The sequence below is a fragment of the Polyodon spathula genome, unplaced genomic scaffold (assembly GCF_017654505.1).
Source record: "Polyodon spathula isolate WHYD16114869_AA unplaced genomic scaffold, ASM1765450v1 scaffolds_698, whole genome shotgun sequence".
NCBI classification, from domain to species: Eukaryota; Metazoa; Chordata; class Actinopteri; order Acipenseriformes; family Polyodontidae; genus Polyodon; species Polyodon spathula.
In genome coordinates, this window is record NW_024472187.1 from 11,028 (window position 1) to 29,973 (window position 18,946).

Below are 18,946 nucleotides of genomic sequence, written 5' to 3' on the forward strand. Positions count from 1 at the left end.
TATTTCAGCCATTTTCCTCATCGTGTATAAATATGAGGCTTTACATGTTGGGTCAGGCTAAATTTGCTACATGAAAGGAAAGTACCAACTGTCAACTTTCAAAATGACCGCAGGTGCTGTTGGGAGTGTTCTGGTATGCAATTCAAATTAAACAAACATTTTTATTAAAATTAAAGTAAATAACAGCACATTTTATTTACACCCTACTGTGCTTTCACAACATGACAATATTGACAAACTGGTACACTGTAAACTGATTTGGAAACTGTACAGCAACTGCTCTGTCGAAAACTGCATGCAATCAAAGATGCCTTCACATAGGCATTTCCTGAAGTGCTCATAATGAATAAACACTGATGCTCTGGAAGGTATATTTATTTGTGCATAAAGATCTGTCTCTCCTCTTGTATACTGTGCACCTCTTGAGCACTATCCTGCAAAAACGCTTAGTATACAACAGGGATGGAAATAAGTGTCCCATTGCATAGCAGTTTGATCCAATCCGGGTTTAATAAACTCGCCTGAGCTTGTTACCTATACACTGTGGCTAATCAAGCTCGTATTAAAACCTGGAATGGGTGAAACTGCTCTGTAATAGGAGTCTTATTCCCATCCCCGTACAACAACCCCAGAATACGTCAATCCCTAACATGCATAACGCACAACCTGCACATAAAAAACAGAAAAACTCCTATAAGAGTTGCATGCTCCGAAACGTGCATCTCATCCATTCCTGGGGTTTAACATTCCTCACAAATCCCACTCAAAAATGTCAAGCACTAGCGATCCCCCCCCCCCAGTGAACAGAATAGGACTGCACCGTGCTTACCTGAACCTGCCACTTGCCCATGATTTTGTCTACAATCTCGTTGTCGTCCTTGCTTAACTTGGACTTGTCATAACACGTTTCGTAGCACAGGATCCGTAAGCACTGGGAACCCTCCAACTCAATCTCAAATTCCTGGGGGAAGAACCGGGATGCCATGAGAACGTATTAACAACAAGAATAACTGAGCATGACTCTGAATCCACACAGCACATGAATACTTCTGAAATATTTGTACTGGGTTACCCACCTCGTTCCACTGAGGTTCGGTGGTGTCCCGGAATACTCTGGTCTTCGCTTTGCTGACAAAGTACCCAAAGGAATCCACTTCCAGCGTGCAGTACAGGTCTTCAGACAAAGAAAAACACAGAAAGATCCTGAGGTTCTGAGCTTTTGATTTCCATTGCCAGGAAATAATGACAGAACAAGAATACTTACACTAGGACTAAAGCGTATGCTGTCTGTGATAACAGGTTTATCATAGGGAATGCGAATAGTTTTGTGTAAAGCAGGCTGCGAGTTATAGAAAGCTATCAAAGCTTAACACAGACAGAACCCATGAAGTAGATACGACAAGCCACTTCTGGTTCTAGAATAGCAATTTGGATCTATTAAGTTTTATTTGATAGGTTTGTGTCACTTCTAACTGCCACAGAACACTCTCTGGCAACCACTAGTTGCAGGTGATGTCAAGTAATTTAGTTCAAGCAATAGGGCAACAAGGTTAGCTTTGCTTGACAGGTCAGCTAGAATTAGTTGCTTTCATTGTGGCCAAGAAGTTTCCTTATGGCTACTGTGCTTGACAAAACAACAGTCTTCAAGGCAAGGAGAACAGATGTCAGACCCATGGCAGCCTGATGCTAGAATGATGGATTAGTGGAAGGGGTGATCTTTCCACCTATGTCAGAGATATCACCACCAAGGACAGCCTGTCTGCACAACACAACATCTGGTCATGGAGATGAGCACAGGACCCTTCAGCACTACACAGTATGAGCATTGCTAATGTATTCCAGTCTGATTCGATAGCTTAACTCCACCCTGAGAGTCTGGATCACACCATGTAGTAAAGATTAAAAAAGGTTTCTTTAACTATAATGTTTTACATGGTTCCAATCTCTCATGTTGACAATGGCTGTATTGCACAGATCTACATGAATTCTAATGTTAATATTTCACATAACTACAGCTATGGCCAAACATTTCGCGCCACCCTATAAAATTAACCCATTTTGCTTCATAAAGTCAAATGAAACCAGCTGATCAATGTTACAGTAACATATTTAATTACATACCGCTTTGTAGTTTTCTGTATACTTAATGAAAAACTGACACGTTGAAAAATGTGACATTTCAAAATCTAACATGAAATACTGTACTACTATTATGGCTTCCAGTAGACTTTTTGCGATATCATTTTGTAGTTATAAGATCGAAATTATCTCTCAATCCTAAAATTCTAGGTGATGCAAAACTTTTGGCTGTACCTGTAGTCATACATACAATACTACTGCTGTGTCAATCAAATCTGATTACAATTGTGCGGTACACAGGGTGAGACAAGGGAGTGACTGCATTATTACTACATAACTACATTTACATTACACACAGTTTGCTTTAGAGGAATTCATTTCAATATGACAACTATTCCCGTACTAGAATCAACATGAAACTCAACAAGCCATCAAGACTAGACAAACTTTTACGCAACTTCCAGCGCGCAATATGACTAACACAAACATTTCATGCCCTGAACAATTTAATGCATTAATAAATCTCCTTGTACAAATTCAAGAGAATCTATGATAAAGCAGTCTGGTGCACACACCAACCCATGACTGATTAACCTGCTACGCAGATTACATCCGTGATGTGTACTGTGTAACAAAATACCTCACAGATAAAGATACAGTGCTCTATTGGCAAGTGCTTCTATGACCAAGATCTCACAGTTTGCTAAAGTTTCATCTGGAAAGGAGAGTGGAATGACTCAAGACAAGTTCTCAGAAGAAACTAGAGGCGCTTAATATTCCCTGCAGAACAACTTCGAACTCCCCTTCAATCACTGCCAATGGTCACCCTTCACTCTATTAACAGTGTCATGGCAGGTGTTTCGAATCCCCTGTATAAACACACTTCAGACCACAATCCCTAAACTTTGAAACAACAGAATGCTCAAAGTGCTCCCTCCAGATGTACAGCTACAGCTAACAAACACTTCTTGGAATGAGGAACTGCGCAGTCAGTTAGCATTACACTGCAGCAATGAAAGCTAGTCAGAAACAACTACAGAAAATAATATTGCAACACAACATTGAAACAATTGAACCAACAGAAGTGACTTAGTGGAAATAAATTGCTGTAAATAGAGCTGAAGCTAGAGCCAAACCATGTCATTGCAATGAAAGAAAATTACACCTTGGCTTCAATGCAAAGAGCCTGAAGCTTTACAGTGCATGACTGATCTGATTAGAAAACTTAACAGCTTTTCTGAGACTTTGTTTGACACCATTTGGACTAAGCACATATAGTGTTTGCTATAAACAACATTGGTTATCCAATGTCAAAATCAACCTGACAGTATCTAAAGAAAATTTACAATATTTGATATGGACGAAACACCCACTGGGAGTTCTAAACCTTGAAGAATGTTTTCCGTGAGTCCAGCCAACAACACTGTGTTCAATGACCTAATCTAATCCTTTGCTGTAGTACTCAAACATATAACCAACTGACTACAATGTGGTGAAACATTTAGCAGGAAAACTTTTTGACCAAAGGATCCCCCCTCTCCCCCCAGAAAAGCATTCATTGAGAGCTTTGCATCAGCCTGGTGCATGAATTCGTAAGCAGTCTCACTGATTTCATATAAGCCAGCTGTATTAGACTAACGTACACTGGGTCGAAGGCTAAACAAACCAGAATTAATGCATCCACCTCAACTAAAACTGATTCATCTCAACTGGAAAAGTGTGTGTGTGTATATTACACTGTAACATACTGGAGAGTTAGCAAAATCACCATGGCAATATAGTTGCCATGGAGATGGAGCACTGGATGATTCCTTGTGGCTTGGAGGAGAAAGTCAAGCAGTTAATGATTCGCTGCTTACTATGCATTGCAGAAAAATGGGACTCCTCATATGAGTATGGATAACCCCCCCCGGGGGGTTTAACTGAATAACATGCTGTAGAAAAAATGACAGCAGCCTTCCCATTATTCACCCACTGCTTCTGTCTGTGCAGAGATCAAAACTTTGACTCCTGACACAGTGGTCGAGTCGAATACCCAACATCATGCCCCTTTCAAACTCTCCGCTCCTTGAAGAACATAAGAGAATGCAGAAAGAGAGGAAAGCCGTCCAGCCGGTTCTTAGTTGCTGGCTGACTGTCAGGTCGGGTCTTGAAAGGATCCCAGTGATTCAGCATCAACAACATGGCTGGATAACCCATTCCCCACTCTCTGTGTAAAGAAGTGCCCTATCCTTTGTATCCAGTTTAAGTTGAACTAACTACAAACTAACTAGGCTTCTTTGCAAATCAGTTCCTTAATAAACAGGCACCAGGGACCGTTCGTATGCTCCTTGGACTTTAGAATGCTACAGCATTTCTTCCATGAAGCAAATCTGGCTGTCCCGGATTGGAATGTCTTTTAAGGAACAAAAGCAGCACTGTTATTTATTTCTATTCCTGTGTGGTTGCCGCTCCCTGCCGTCCAGTATTAATCTTTATTAAGCTGTGTTCTTGTCAGCCCTTTTTACTGATGCAAGGCAGCTGCGGTATACTACCAGTTTGAATAGTATCCCTCTTCATATTTCAAACGCAGCACCTGACCATTCAAAGAGTTTCCTTCAAAGGGGTCTGCATGTGTCGCAATATTGCTGCTTTTATAATTCAAGCAGGATGGCAGGTCATTTTAAACCTTCAGTGACTTGTCAAACTGGAGGAGCAGATTGAGACGATATCACATTGCCATGCAGACAACACACAAGGTATTTGCCGTGCTGTTTGTTCTTGAAAACCAGGTCCCAATCCAGTAAAACTATTGCGGTTTTGCAGTACAGGAAAGATAACTTTAAAACAGCAGAGCAGTAAATGAATATGCTAATATGCTTCTCTTAACTCAATGAACATGTTTTCTATATTGTTCAGAATTAGACACTGAAACTAAACAGCTTCCTGTGAAGTTACTTTCCCCAGGATTATTTAACTTTAGCATATAAAGTACCAAGTAACAACAACTATAATAATGAAACATATGTGCCCATGTTGAGCATATCACCTTTTTAAATTCCTGAGCAGTAATACAATCATGAAGATATCAAGTAGAACCTCCTACTGCAGTTATGGAGGCCCACCTGTCTGTATCAGTGTGTTGCTCAGGCATTGAGATTGCAAAGGGAAGGAGGCTACAATTACTTGTGGGGAATGTAAACAAACACGGCCTGCTTTCTGATAGTGGCGTGTGCAGGAGGACTGTGGGTAAGAGATACCAGGGAATACCGATTCAGCGAACATCAACGAGGGACACTGCAGCTTTAAGAATGAGCGTCTGTTGGGCGGCGACACCCCAGCAAAATAACAGGGCCCGGGAATCCAAGATATGTGCTATATAAACCCGATTACTTCCTGTAATCATGAAGCTGCTATTTTAGGCTGGTTGGTTGCCCAGCCAATGACTAACCACAGGTACACAGGGTTAATCCCCATCTCCACTAACCTGGATGCTTTAGTAATTTCGTAAATAGCCTGTCCTGACTCTAGCACTGGGTTGTTTCGTTACACAGGGAAAGGTTAAGCTACTTTTTTCCTGTTTGGATAAGCCCCCTTTTCAGTTGTTTTATTGGGTGATTTTCAACCAAAAATCCAACCTCCGGTGTCAAACTAACAAAGTTAATTTTAAAAATTAAAAAAAAAAATTCCAGCACAAATCTCCGCAAATGAAGGATCAAAGCTATCTCGATCTTTCTGCCCTGGTTCTACTTGAGGAATACATAATAAAGCAAATAGGGGTGGATGTGCTTAGGCTGTGATACTTCCAGTGAAACAGACTATTACAAAAAAAAGGGAATAGGGTGAGATGCTACTTCTTTCTATTCGTATGATTTTTTAAAATTTGTATTATTTATTTTTTGTCATACTTTGCCAATATTGTGGTCTGTTTTATTTCATCCCCACACCGAAATTAGTCTCCAGTATGTTCATCAATCTTCCGGCCTGCTTCATAGCCCAGGCACCGTGTGGATACTCCTTTCAAAGATTCAGAATCCATTTACATAATAAACTTTAAATCACTGACAGGTGAACAGCACTCTCTACCATGCCTCAAAGCTCCTGCCTAATTAACAACGAATGCAAGCTTACGCAACAAAAGAGAGAGCGGATGCTGGCTGGACACATTAAATAAAATATCCAGCGTTTACTAATTTAACCAGGCTTACATTTTCTTAAAAGGCATTAACAAAGCACACACTGACTGGCATACAGTATACACCCCCTGCACGTCTGCGTTTGTGTAAATATCTAATGTGTGAAAGTCAGCCTGTGCTTGTGTAACGGTTGGAGCTCTGAATGGGTTTCACACACATGGGCTTCCAAGGAACAAATGAAAGGTTTCCACTTCCAGCAAGAGAGCCGGGGGAGCCAGTATGGCACTGCTAAATGAAAACAGTGGGAAGCAGGGCTTCTGACAAGAAGATGCCTAGGGCATGGAAAACAGAAATCACTTCACGCAGTCTGTGGTATCTACTGATACAGAAGAGCTTCCTGATCAGAACTGCCCTAGAAATTTACATTGCTAGTGCTAATCTGCACATAGTCCATACAGGATTGTCTACAGCGTTGCAGTTGCAGTAGTTTGTCTTTAAATATACAGTTTCAAGAATATACACCTATGGCACCTTCTGGTTGCTTACCACAGTACTGCTCACTGAATTAAAAAAAAAAAAACTTCAAAAAAAAAATACTTTCAGTCTGTTTACAGATACATTACTGAAAAGCCAGTTATTACTGAAATGTGTACATGAACTACTGTGTCAGTTTGCTTCCGTCTCAGTGAATTAAAAAACTGCTGATGTTTCTAAACAAGAGTAAACGAATGATAACTTACAGGCTCGCACACGTGCCTAACCAAGTCCTGAAACATTAGCATTTCATTTTTTCCTTCAGAAAAAAAATTAATAACACAAGCTGTATTTCCTAAGCTTTTTCTCCATTGCAAAGTTTGCTCTGCTTCTTTTCTGACAGCGGGTAGCTTGTCAAGCTGCAGTTTCATAAACAGCAGGCCATAGGCCATTCCCCTTAACAGGATTTCATATATCGCATCCTGGAAGACGTATAAACTAACAGGGTTATGTAGTTTGGATACAGCGTCTTGACTGAGCACGTTCTGAATGGCTGTTCGCTATCTCAAACACTCTGAAGTCTTGTAGATGGTTTTCTGTAGGGTGTAAATCTGAAACCTGTGTTGACTGTGCAGTGCAAACCCTGCTTGTCATTTTAAACAGCAGCAATTTACCCAGAGCTGGCAGCCACACTCACAAGTGAAACCTGATCAGATTTAAATCAATAGCACTGAACGCCTCCTGCTGCAGCATGCTGCCATAGCAACTTCCAGTGTGGTTTCTGAGACTAGCTAGAAACAGTGTACTGATCGTTTTCAAACATGCAATTGCACAGAGATTCAGCACTCAATATATTGCACAATATATTTTACGAGGTTGCATACTGGCCTCAGCATATCTGTTTGCACTTAAACTTTAAACAATTTTACATTTGAATACAATTACTCTGTGAATCCACTTTTTGGAGCGCAGGCTTTTAGACCGCTGCACTTGTATCATGTTATTCTCTTTTTCTTGCTATCCCATCCCTTTAAAGAAATGTTGGAAATAAATGTAGTTAAACTATGTTGCTGAGTCTGGAAGCAATCACTCTACCCAGTTTAAATAGGAAGCCTTTAAACTCCTGAATGCAAACGGAAGTGGTTTCACTTACTTGCTGATTCTTTAAACCCTTTGGCTGAGTGGACAATCACGTGCAGGAATCCATACAGCCCAGGCGATTCGTGATCTGAAAACAAGGCACAGAGCGAGCAGTTTAAACAAAAGCATTTCAACTTGTGTCTCCGTGTTTGTGCTATGCGTCCACATCTCTTGCAATCTCTTTAATCTCCCTGCATTGTACCAAAATCATAACCACACACACCTTGTGTGTGATCTTCATTTTTTAGTACATGAACCAGACAACATAAACGGGAAGCCCATAAAAATAGATAGATAGACGGTCAGATGGCAATTCCCTGAAGCATAGGATATGATTCTACTATTCATACATTCCAGGGAGTCTATGGAACAGAATCAGAGCTTTATTGCAAAAACTGCATATGAACAGCATGTTATCAAATGGATTTTGATAAAGCATGTGCTGGACCAACTGTATGAAAACACAGGCAGAGTACAAGTTCTTTGGGGTTTTAGGGTATTGCTTTCTAACAAGTTTGTGATGGAAAAGTGCACAAAAGACCACTGATCTCCCTGAAGCCTACAACAAAAGTATATATCAATGGTGAGAACACCCAGATCGGCAGAGAATGAAAATGTCACTCCTGCATTCCGAAACGTCAGGCTTCCTTCCTACTGATGTGTTATCATTGAGGCCCTGCTTCACTGCAGGTCCCGCCAATGTAGCAAAATTAATAAGACAAACTACTTTGACCTTCTCCTCCTCATGTGTCACAGAGACAAAAAAAAATAATCCCTGTGAGTGTGTGTGTAAATATACCCAGCTAGTGTATGTAATTCGATAGACCTGGGATGTATTACCCTAGCTAATCTTTCAGAGACAACGCACAACCTAATAAAACACAGCCTTGGGTGGTCTCCGTTCACGATCCTTCGCATCGCAGTGGGGACATTTTAAATTCGAGCCGCATAACATCAACACTTAAGGTTTACATTTTCTTTTCTAGCTTAGTTTAAACTTCCTCTCCTGTGCTTTCACCGCAGAGCTACCTTTCAATGACTCTCCTCTGAATGAAGTGTACGAAGCGCTTCGCTACCCATATGGATCCCAGACCCTAATAGAATACAGAAGCCGAGTCCTGCTGACAAAATGGGCTGGAACACGGCAGACAATGCCAATTCACTTAGGGCGCCTGTTATTAAGTTCATGTTGATTTTACTTATTTACTCCCGTTTCTCTCCATACGCCTCCACGCACTCGTCCCACTTCTCGCTGATGTCAGCCTCCGCTGAACTCTCGACCCCCAGGGAGGGGAGACGCAGCTGTGCAACCAGTTTTAAAAAACCTTTTCCAACTACGCTGTTAATCGAGTGCATTTTTCTTCATTCAGCGGGGAGTCCCTTGTCAAGTTCTGAAGACAACTGTGAGTTATTATACAATATGTGGTATAGATTGTAAACATTCACTGAAATTAGACGGCAGATTCTTTCCTGGTATTTAAAACCTTACCCTCTTCTTCAACACCCCTCAAAGCGTTAACCTCTTAACTACCTACTTCTGCAGGCACTGCACAACAGCTCATTCTTCAGATGAAACCTTTCTACTGGAGGCTCAGCAGGGGGCGATATCTGCTCGGGGTAAGAACTCTCCAAATATCTGTTTTGGTGCACTAGGGGGCGCCATGCTTTACATGAGAAGTTATACCAACTTTCTCATTCAAACAGGTGCCCAGTGCCCTGGCCACTTTGATTTGTGCTGCACCTCAGTAGATCTGACAGAATATTTTTTCAGCTCTTAAATGTTTTTTTCTTGTTGGTATTGTTTAAAGGAGTATTGCCCCCAAGTTAGCTTTTACATATTCCTTTAAGGACCTAGCGTGTTCGGAGTGTTTTCCTCCCAGGTTGATGAAATGTGCTCATCTGATAACGTCTCTTACAGGGTTAAGAAGTGATCTTAGTTTAAGTCCTTGTTTAAAATATCAGGTCTATAGGTGTTTACTATAAAACATTTCTAAACTCCTCTTTGGCTTCCTAAGATATAACAAAGCCTGGAGAGAGATGAACTGAACATATTTGTGGAACACTGCAGCTGCAAAATACAGCATCGTCAAAAAGCCTGTTGTATACATGAACAAAATATGCAGTTACATCTTGTGTGGCTTTACATTCTTAAAATGAACTCACTTTAATTTGTGACGTAACACATTCAATTACAGGACACCAATTTGAATAAAAGTAAGAGCAAATGTTAACACTGCGGTAAAATTGCTGGTTTGTATTATTTTACCAGTTTATCCCCACATTTGTTTTAATCACAAAAAAACACATTCCTTATCTGCCACCTCAAAGAATCGCACCTCTGCCAAGTGGAATAAAAGAAATTGAATTTACAGAAAGAGTTGTATTGCTAACCGTGCGGGCTGGAGTTCTTTCAACAGCTGTCTTTCATTCCTGCTCCAATCCTCCAGCCCTGGGGGCTTCAAAAATGTGTTTGAGGCATAATGACAGGAATATAAGAGAGTGTTTTTAATACCAGCCCCCTGCTATCGCAAATTCTACATTCTATTCTGTGCTACAAATACAGAATTAATTCATCACTAACGTACTTCTCTATATCCCAATATATGTCTCTTTCAAATACTTTATCCCTAGATTTGAATTGTATGCTTGTGTTGAAACTTTCGGGTTTCATCATGACTGGACGTGCAGTTCTCAAGATATAGCCAAAATGTAATTGGCATGTACTGTACGGGACGCTTTGCATCCTCGCTCCTCAGTGAAACAGATATTTAGGAAATGCAATACGGGATGGTTAGGGTTAGGGTTCTTCTGCTTTTATTTTCAGTACTGTAGTATATTATGAATAGCCTAAACAGTTTCAAATGACTCCATGCCACAAAATCCAAACAGCGAAATATCAGGTATCTTTAACAGGAAACAGCAGAGCAACGAAACTGCCTTCAATACTCATACAGAGGTCAGAGCTAGAGAATTGTATTAAAAGCAGATTGGAAAGGCTTACATAACATGCTAGGAACCCAAGAAGGACTTTTCAAGAATAAATTGCAGAACATCATAGGGTATCTCCAAATTAGGATGTCAATTAACACTACAGAGCTTTTCAATATAAGGAAACAAAATATATAAGCATTTTTAAATGGGATATGATACTGTACTTTGTTTTTCACTTTTTACATGTGTTTTGTTGTACAATACATACCATAAAAACATTATTTGTCTACAACGTATATGTGTATTCTGCATAAAACCTGTATCTGAAAAAACATACAGTAGTCACTGCTACTAAACTAAACAGGCTCTTCTTTGATTATAGCATCCTCTTGTGGCCTTGCACTGCAATTTCCTTTTAATGACTATGCATACATTCATTGGGATTGATCACATAGGTCTTTAAAAAGAGATTACTTGCCATCTTTATTGCTGGTAACAGGGATGTTGTGAACTGTCCTTAACTTGAAACAGGACCCTGTAAGAACCTGCAGCTCCACGGAGCTCAACACACAGGCTTGGAGATCTGGGAACAGAAGTAGGAAGCTGGGTTCATTCTTGATCAATTATTTTCAAGGGAAATAAACTGCAACCCACGAGCAATAGTTTTTGCAAGAAACGACTGCTTTTATTTACATTCTACCGGATCTTGTTAGTGCGATACCATATCGCTGTATAAACCAAACATTTCATTTCATGAGAGTACTTTTTTTTTTTTTTTTTGCAGACCATAACTTACCCTTCTTCTGCAGTCTCTGAATGGCCTCTCTCCACTCTGATCTCTCGTAATCAGACGACAGAAGGAACAAGTAGCTCTGGGCAAGAAAACCGTTACTTGTTAGCATACATGCCTGTACAGTATTGAGTCCAGTTTGAATGTACTCTTACTAGATACTGAAATACATATATTTTGTTATCAGTGACAATACATGTCTTTCTTCTTATTAGTCACGCACCCACCATCATGCAATTAAGCAGAAAGGTATGGTGGACTGGCTGATGCATGCATCTATGTATATATTTTTCACTTTGTGCACATGTAAAGTGCTCCAAAACGCCTTTGAGGATGTAAAGTGCGCTAGATAAATAAAGACTGATTCAATGATTGATGTACACCGCCAAAGAGACTCACAGTGGGATTGTAAGAACCACCCCTGCTTAGATCAAACAGACTGAAAAGCTTGAAAAGGAGCACTTGCTGTACACCTCAAAACGCACAGGGCAGTAAAATTTAACCGGAGTCATGCTCCCACCTTTCCATGTATGTTGTGAATTCTGAAGGGGATGGTGGGAGAGTGCAGCAATAAATAGGATTCCTGCTCGAACATCTTCTTTTTCAGGCGATCCACAGCTCTGCTCTGGCCCTTGGATGCTTTCTGTAAAATAATTAAAAAAAAAAAGACAATTAGACACAATGGACTGCCAGTTACTCTTGCAAACAATAACTGAAAGTCTCCTTGGCAGCAGGTGACGCATCTAGTTGACCAGATACCAGCACTTTACAAATATGACCACTATTCACCACCTGTGAAACTACCTGCGATTTTCACTGAAATCTGCCATATGTGGAGTCATGACGCATACTTGCAATCCATATATAGGCATGAGAGGTCTAATACTGCAACTCCTCAGTTTTTGCATATGTTCTCTACAGTATGTCAATTATGCATCCTATACTGTCGTCTTACTATGCTACAGTCAACGACGTCACCATTCTATATAAAAGGTTCTGTTTTAATGATCAAACCCAGACGGACTTAAAAGTTGTCCAAACCTGACTTTTCACAGACCCCATTTAACTGTTTTATTATACCGTACATAGTAATGTTAACAGGCTGTTCATTAAATCACCGACAGGATTAATACATGAGAAGAATTAAGATTTGCTACTGCTTGGATCATTCAGTTACACCCTATCCGCTATAGGACCATAGTGTCATGGCAATTTACAGGCGAGACAACATGCACCTGATTGCGGTCATGCACACACGTCTCACAAGCCTGCAATAAATCTCAAATGGCACGTGATGGGTTGCAAAGTACTACACACTAAACACTTGTTGTATGATCCCTCTCATGCAACCTAGTCATGTAATGTATAATACTGGCGGTATGAGACTGTAGAAACCATGCAAAGATGAGAGCTGGCTGTTGGCAGGCAACACAAAACAGCTGCTACCACTTTGTATGAGGTTTCTTTGGTGTTTGAGACATGGTTAACCAGACATGGGGAAAAAATGTGTAAAAGAAGAAAAACCACAGCAGAGTCCTTCTGGTCATTGCTTTGAATTAAACACTGAATATGTGCTAGACTGACTCCTGCATGGGGTTGGCCTGCAGGGACGAACTGGAAACCTCTACAAACATACTGAAAATATCGTGGACGTGCAGAAAGCAAGCAATGCTTCATGAAGAGCAAAAATCTTGTGTAAATCAGAACCACCTGTTGGCTTAAAAGGTTTAGCATAGCAGTAGCGCTTTCAAGTTTTTGATGATGAATCAAACAAGCGGCATTCAAACCGGATTGCTCTTCACTCATGTGACATTTCAGAAAGCACAGTGTCCTAATGATTTGCATTCAGCGTGAAAGGACACTGACAAAATCCTACTGCCCAAACCTGATTATGTTAAAAGTTACAATGATGGGCCACATCTACAGATTGCAAAGTCTGCACCATTTCAGTAGCAAGAAACAAATTCTGCTTACATATGGGAAGAAATTGTGTGTTACAATATGTAACAGTAGGTGGCGCCAAATCAAAGTTATTAAACTGCAAACGAAACTTATTCCGAGGTTGTTATTAAATCCTTGATTTACACGGATATTTGAAGTACATCCAGTTCCTACTGCTGTATTTATTTAGTCTATCTTTAAATTATCACTGCAACGTGTTGACTGATTAGATGATGTTTTGCCTTTTCCCAGAACAGTTCTGTGGCACATTCTCTGCGATCTCAAACTGAAAAAAAAAAAAAAGATAAATTCATGTTATCGGTTCCTTCCCCTGGTGCATTAAAAGCAGAACGCCTCCGCTAAATCGAAACTCGCTTTTTCAATACACAGTTTGCACAAACTGCTTAATTTAAAATTCCTCTTTCCTCCTTGTCTGTATTGCGAGCTCTCTCTGTAGTTGGTGCCAAGTACCAGCACTGAGTCAGCTGGACTGCAGCCAAGTCGGCAGTGAATTCACAGTAGAGCTTCAGTCGTATTCTGTGATTGAAGCACATTCAGCTTGGCAGTTTTATTAAAACTCAAGAGATAACGTGGAAGAGGTCTGACAGCGAGTGTTGTCAAGAGTCAGATTCAATTCCCTCCTTGTAACAACAGTTAATGAAATCAGCCCGGAACTTAATGTGAAATGCTGATGTTGATATGCATTCAAACCCCTTCTGCTGTACTTCTGAACCCCCCCAAAAGGGAGATTTGATTCTGTAAGCATTAAAAAAAAAGACTATAAAGTCAGAAAACTTGAAAATGTGGACAACCTAAAGGTTGGGTTCAGAAGAACGATGCACGTCAGCCACCTAGTGGCTTAAACTGTTAAGACACAGCTGGACATTGTTTCAAAGGTGTTACTTATGCAGATGTCATACATGTACAACAGAGCCAGCGCTAGGATTGCAATGATATTTCCCTTGTTTATTCTCAATGGGCTATTCAAAAGACGGAGTGCTAATTTGGGGATGCACACGCCTCAACATGAACCAGAGGCTTCCAATAATAACTCTATTTTGAATGATTTGTGAGGGGTAAAGGAACGGGAGGCAGGAGCTCTTTTTCACCTTCTCTTTCTGAATCTCGCTCTTGATACATGAAATCTTCATCTTCATCTCCTCGATCTCATGCTCTGGCATAGTGTGGATGTGGGGGGAGGCGTCTGACTCGTCCAGGGTCTGGAAAGTCAGGTCCGCCAGGGGAATGTACCACTTGCAGTCATACTGCTGCTGTTTCCTGAACAGGCAAGAGAAAGCTTTGGGTTAGCAGTGATCGTGCACAGGGATGGAAATAAGACTCCTATTACATAGCAGTTTCACCCATTCTAGGTTTTAATGAGCCTGATTAGTGAACAGGTAACAAGCTCAGGTGTGTCCGATTAAACTCACAGTAAAACTAGGAGTGTTCACCAGTTTTGTGTTCATCCCTGATGCATCCTACAGGCTGCCAGGAACAGGGTCTTGAAAGCAACACAGTTCATATACAGTTATGGCCAAAGGTTTTGCATCACCCTATAGAATTAACTCATTTTGCTTCATCCCTAAAATTCTAGCTCATGTAAAAGTTTTGGCCATTGCTGGAGAATATACCTATCTATCAGCAGATGCTCGATTGGCACAGCGCCAATATTAATCAGCATTTATAACTGAAAAAAAACTAAAATCTCAATTTTAGCTGCAAATGTTTTTCAGCTCACAGAAACGGCAGCTGTGACTGTCAGACTGCTGAGTAATTAGTTGCCCATCTCTCGCTGAAGCATTTCAGTAACATCTATTGTAGACTATTGCTGCCAACTGTATCGTTTTATTATTCAATCGTCTGGAGTGTTGGTATCAGTATTGCTATCAATTACATTTATAACAAGAGTTGCCAGCAACTTTACAGCTTCCAGTACCAGTACCAAACACTTTACCAAATTGTGCAGAATGGCATTTTTACACAGTAACCATGACCCTATGTGCACTCTATTATGAGTTACAAGCCAGTTTTACATTTGACCTTTAGGAGAGGTCAGAGGTCACAGGCAATCACATTTTTTTGACAGAGCATACACGGACTACTAGGGCACTGTCCACATGCTAATTAAAATAGATCCCTCATGCCTGCTCCATTAGAGCATGTCTTAATTCCAAAGGTCACTAGAAAGATCACCTCTCAGCTAACAGCAAGAAATATGACTTTACAACCTATTTGTATTTGTCACCCGAAGGATACTAGGGAACTCTTTATTATTTCTAGCAAAAAATATAATTGCGCTGTTAGGGAATCATTTTTTACTTCTTTCTTGAAGACCTCGAATTTCCAAAATTTCCCATACTTATATAATGTAGTCCCTCATGTTTTTAATGTTAAAAAAATTAATGAATGCTCTATTTGTTTGTAGCTAACACATTTTGTATGTCAAAAACCTTTAAGAATTCTAAAAAGATTGCATTTTAAAAATGTATTTGTAAAATCAACAAATACATTTATGCACTGGGTTTATAAAACCGTGCTTGAATATATAAATGTGTTGTGAAATATCACTCATTCATTGAAATCACGCACCATGCAAGACACTGTCATGCAGAGAAGACTTTCAAAACCATTTATTTTCCTGTGATCAAAACAACAACAAAAAGTGACAGCAAGAAATGAAACCGTCAACATGCACATTGATGTGCTTGATTCATTAATCTCTCCTCGTGTGTGAAGCAAAGCTCCAAGCCCACAGGCTCTGTGGCACAGAGTGAAATAGGCTCAGTTGGTCTAGAAAGGTCTTCCCAAGGGTGTAACATCTCACTGACACTTATCCTGCACAACATAGATTCTGTCAGGTCAGAGGACACACTGGACCGGCAAGCTGTAATATCCTAAAGCAGTGAGAAATTCTTTCTCTGGGCACCCTTCAGATTATTTAATTGAAAGAACTGCAGCAAACCATGTCCTTTTTAAAATTGGACGATTGTAATTACACCCTCTCTGAAGGATACATGCTTCTGGATGCCTGAAATGCTTTAAGAGCTTCACAGAAGTCAGGTCCAGAGTACACAGTTGGAAATTAAGTGGAGACACAGCCTTTAAAACCATCTACTAGGATCCGGATGAATACTGATGTGCTGAATGGCCTCCTCTCCATGGTAAATGTTTCCTGTTCTTATCTATACTTTTCTCATACTTCATTCCTTACCTCTCTAATGCCCTGTATCATGTGTATTTCAGCCTGGTTTGAGAGGCACCTACCCCACTGCGGTCTTCTTCATTTTGGCACAGAGGAGGAGGTCAGTGAAGAGGAAGACATGGCGTACCTTCCTCGTCCCCTCCGACAGCTCCACCAGGAAGCCATCCTTCACCAGCTGCCGGGCCTTAGAGGAAGACAAGGGTTAAAGGAGGAGCTTCGTAAACCACTGCTGGCACGTCATCCGTTCACACAAAGAACGAGAGGGTCCATGTTCATGATCTAAACCATGTGGATCTGCAAACATCTTTACTCCTGTATCACTCAGTAGACTTACTAACATAACCTGGTGGCTTTAATTTGAAAATGCAGTCTCTGAACAAGTTGAATTTCTAGCAGGGGTTTTAGAAGACACACTCAAGTTGGTGGTTAACTGAAGATTAGTCTTGAAGGGGCAGGTGGCCCCCTGGTTCTGTGTGAACTCACCTCTCCCTTTGGTGTGGTGACAGCCGTCCTGCGGGGGTCGATTTCCTCGTTGATACTGGACAGGAAGTTCTGGGAGATCCGGAGAGCATCCTGCAGCAAGGGGTAGTCCGGGTGGTCTGTCGGAGTGTGCTTCAGGAGGTCCTGAAACGCAAAGTTAAAGAGTCCACCAGCGCTGGAAAATAACTGAGTCAATATCTACTTTCAGAAATAGACACAGCAATCATATTGAGTTCGAGCCCTCAATTAACCTAGCAATGGGTGTACACTGGTACTTCTGCGAATTGCAATTGCGATAAGCAAAGTTACCTTAATCTTAAACGGCACCTTTATAAACAGTAAAATGAAAATCGGCGCAAAACATTTTCCTGTAAAGCAGTAACCAGGGTTTTTAAAAAAAAGGCCTTTTCACTGCAACCTTTTTCACTGTAATGACCAACGTCCATTTAAGACAGACTACCAAAAAGTATGGATTAAGAACCAAACAGAATGATTGCAAACATCATAAAAAGGTAAGGGAGCAATAGAATGTATGGAAATGTAAATCTACTTGCTTTTTAACTAACGTATAAGGAGTTAATTAAACGATAAGCATGCAGAATGTTACACAGTATATGCTCTTTATGTGTAAAAATGTTACTAGACTAATAACATGTGTCACTGTAGTATATGTATTGCAAAGCTCAGTTTTGTATCTTTGTAGCAAGGGGTATGCTTTGCTAAATGGTGGGACTGTACACTACAGGTATCTGGTGCTTTCTGATAACACCCGTCATCAGTACAGGGAATTCACATTTTTCCATATACATTTCTCGGACTAACACAGTGTTATCCCAATCATCCACAATGGTTTCGGACTCACTGGCTCACTGTCAAAAATAAATAAATAAACTGAAATAAAAAATGACATTGGCTGTTCATAGGCAGCCAGGCACAGCCTGCTTCAATCATATCAATGCCAAGGCCAAAGGTGTGCAATACTCTGAAACGGTCCCATTTACTTTTAATGTGCACATTATTTTACGACTCATAAAATATTAGCAGTTTTCCAGTCACATGTGGATGGATAGAACCAGCTTTTGTTATGCCTCGCCTGTGTAGTTTTACGCAAGCATTTAAGCGATTATTTGAGAGCCATACAAGAAAACTGCAGTTTTAATTATTACTGAAAAGGCTGAAGCTCCTGATGCAAAGTGAAAGCCCTTTTTCAGCAGCAGCATGCCCAATTGCCTTCTTTTTTATCCCTTTATTGACACAGCCATAGGAAAACACAGCAGCGGGAGATTACGAAATCAACCAGAATTTGCGTGATCCAATTTGGATAACAATTAAACCCAGACAGAACATGACCTTTTCACACATTGCATAGTGAAGCAGCTGTTGTTCTGCCTTGTTGCTACATCGGCATTTAAATGATACTATTATCCACCTGACCTTTTTACAAAGGTGCTGACAGTTCATTTTAGTTGTACAGTAAAAAGCCATTTCAGGATGAATTGTAACTGTTTTGAACAAGGGACAAAGGTGTAAGGTTGCTTGCTAAAGTTTATGAAAATGTCACCTTGTGTCTTCTGTTGTAAATGTCTATCTATAACCTTAGGATTACATTTCAATTATGGCGTAGCTGTCCTTATAGCAGATTATAAAAAATGATACAAAAGTTAACTTTTGAGCTCTGGGCCATACTGCCACAATAACTGCAGCGGAACGCCTCTCAGTTTGAGTTCTAGTTTAATTTTCTACCAAGCTGCCCATGCAGAAGCAAGATAATTGCATGGCAGTAGACAGTACTCA

At 40.4% G+C, this 18,946-nt stretch overlaps 1 protein-coding gene across 2 annotated transcripts in view; it reads right to left on the reverse strand.

Annotated features, from left to right (window-relative positions):
- Positions 1 to 757: 757 nt before the first annotated feature.
- The window catches only part of LOC121308450 (active breakpoint cluster region-related protein-like), a 35,394-nt gene continuing 17,205 nt past the window's right edge, over positions 758 to 18,946 (reverse strand). For both annotated transcript variants that reach the window (XM_041240859.1, XM_041240860.1), the window contains exons 6-14: positions 17,156 to 17,296; positions 16,735 to 16,856; positions 14,580 to 14,748; positions 12,050 to 12,172; positions 11,536 to 11,611; positions 11,218 to 11,322; positions 7,822 to 7,896; positions 1,077 to 1,174; positions 758 to 961 (exon numbers count right to left, since the gene is read on the reverse strand). In XM_041240859.1, the coding sequence (XP_041096793.1) occupies positions 773 to 961; positions 1,077 to 1,174; positions 7,822 to 7,896; positions 11,218 to 11,322; positions 11,536 to 11,611; positions 12,050 to 12,172; positions 14,580 to 14,748; positions 16,735 to 16,856; positions 17,156 to 17,296 (1,098 nt within the window). In that variant the 3' untranslated portion in view covers positions 758 to 772. The remainder of the gene's footprint in view (positions 962 to 1,076; positions 1,175 to 7,821; positions 7,897 to 11,217; positions 11,323 to 11,535; positions 11,612 to 12,049; positions 12,173 to 14,579; positions 14,749 to 16,734; positions 16,857 to 17,155; positions 17,297 to 18,946) is intronic.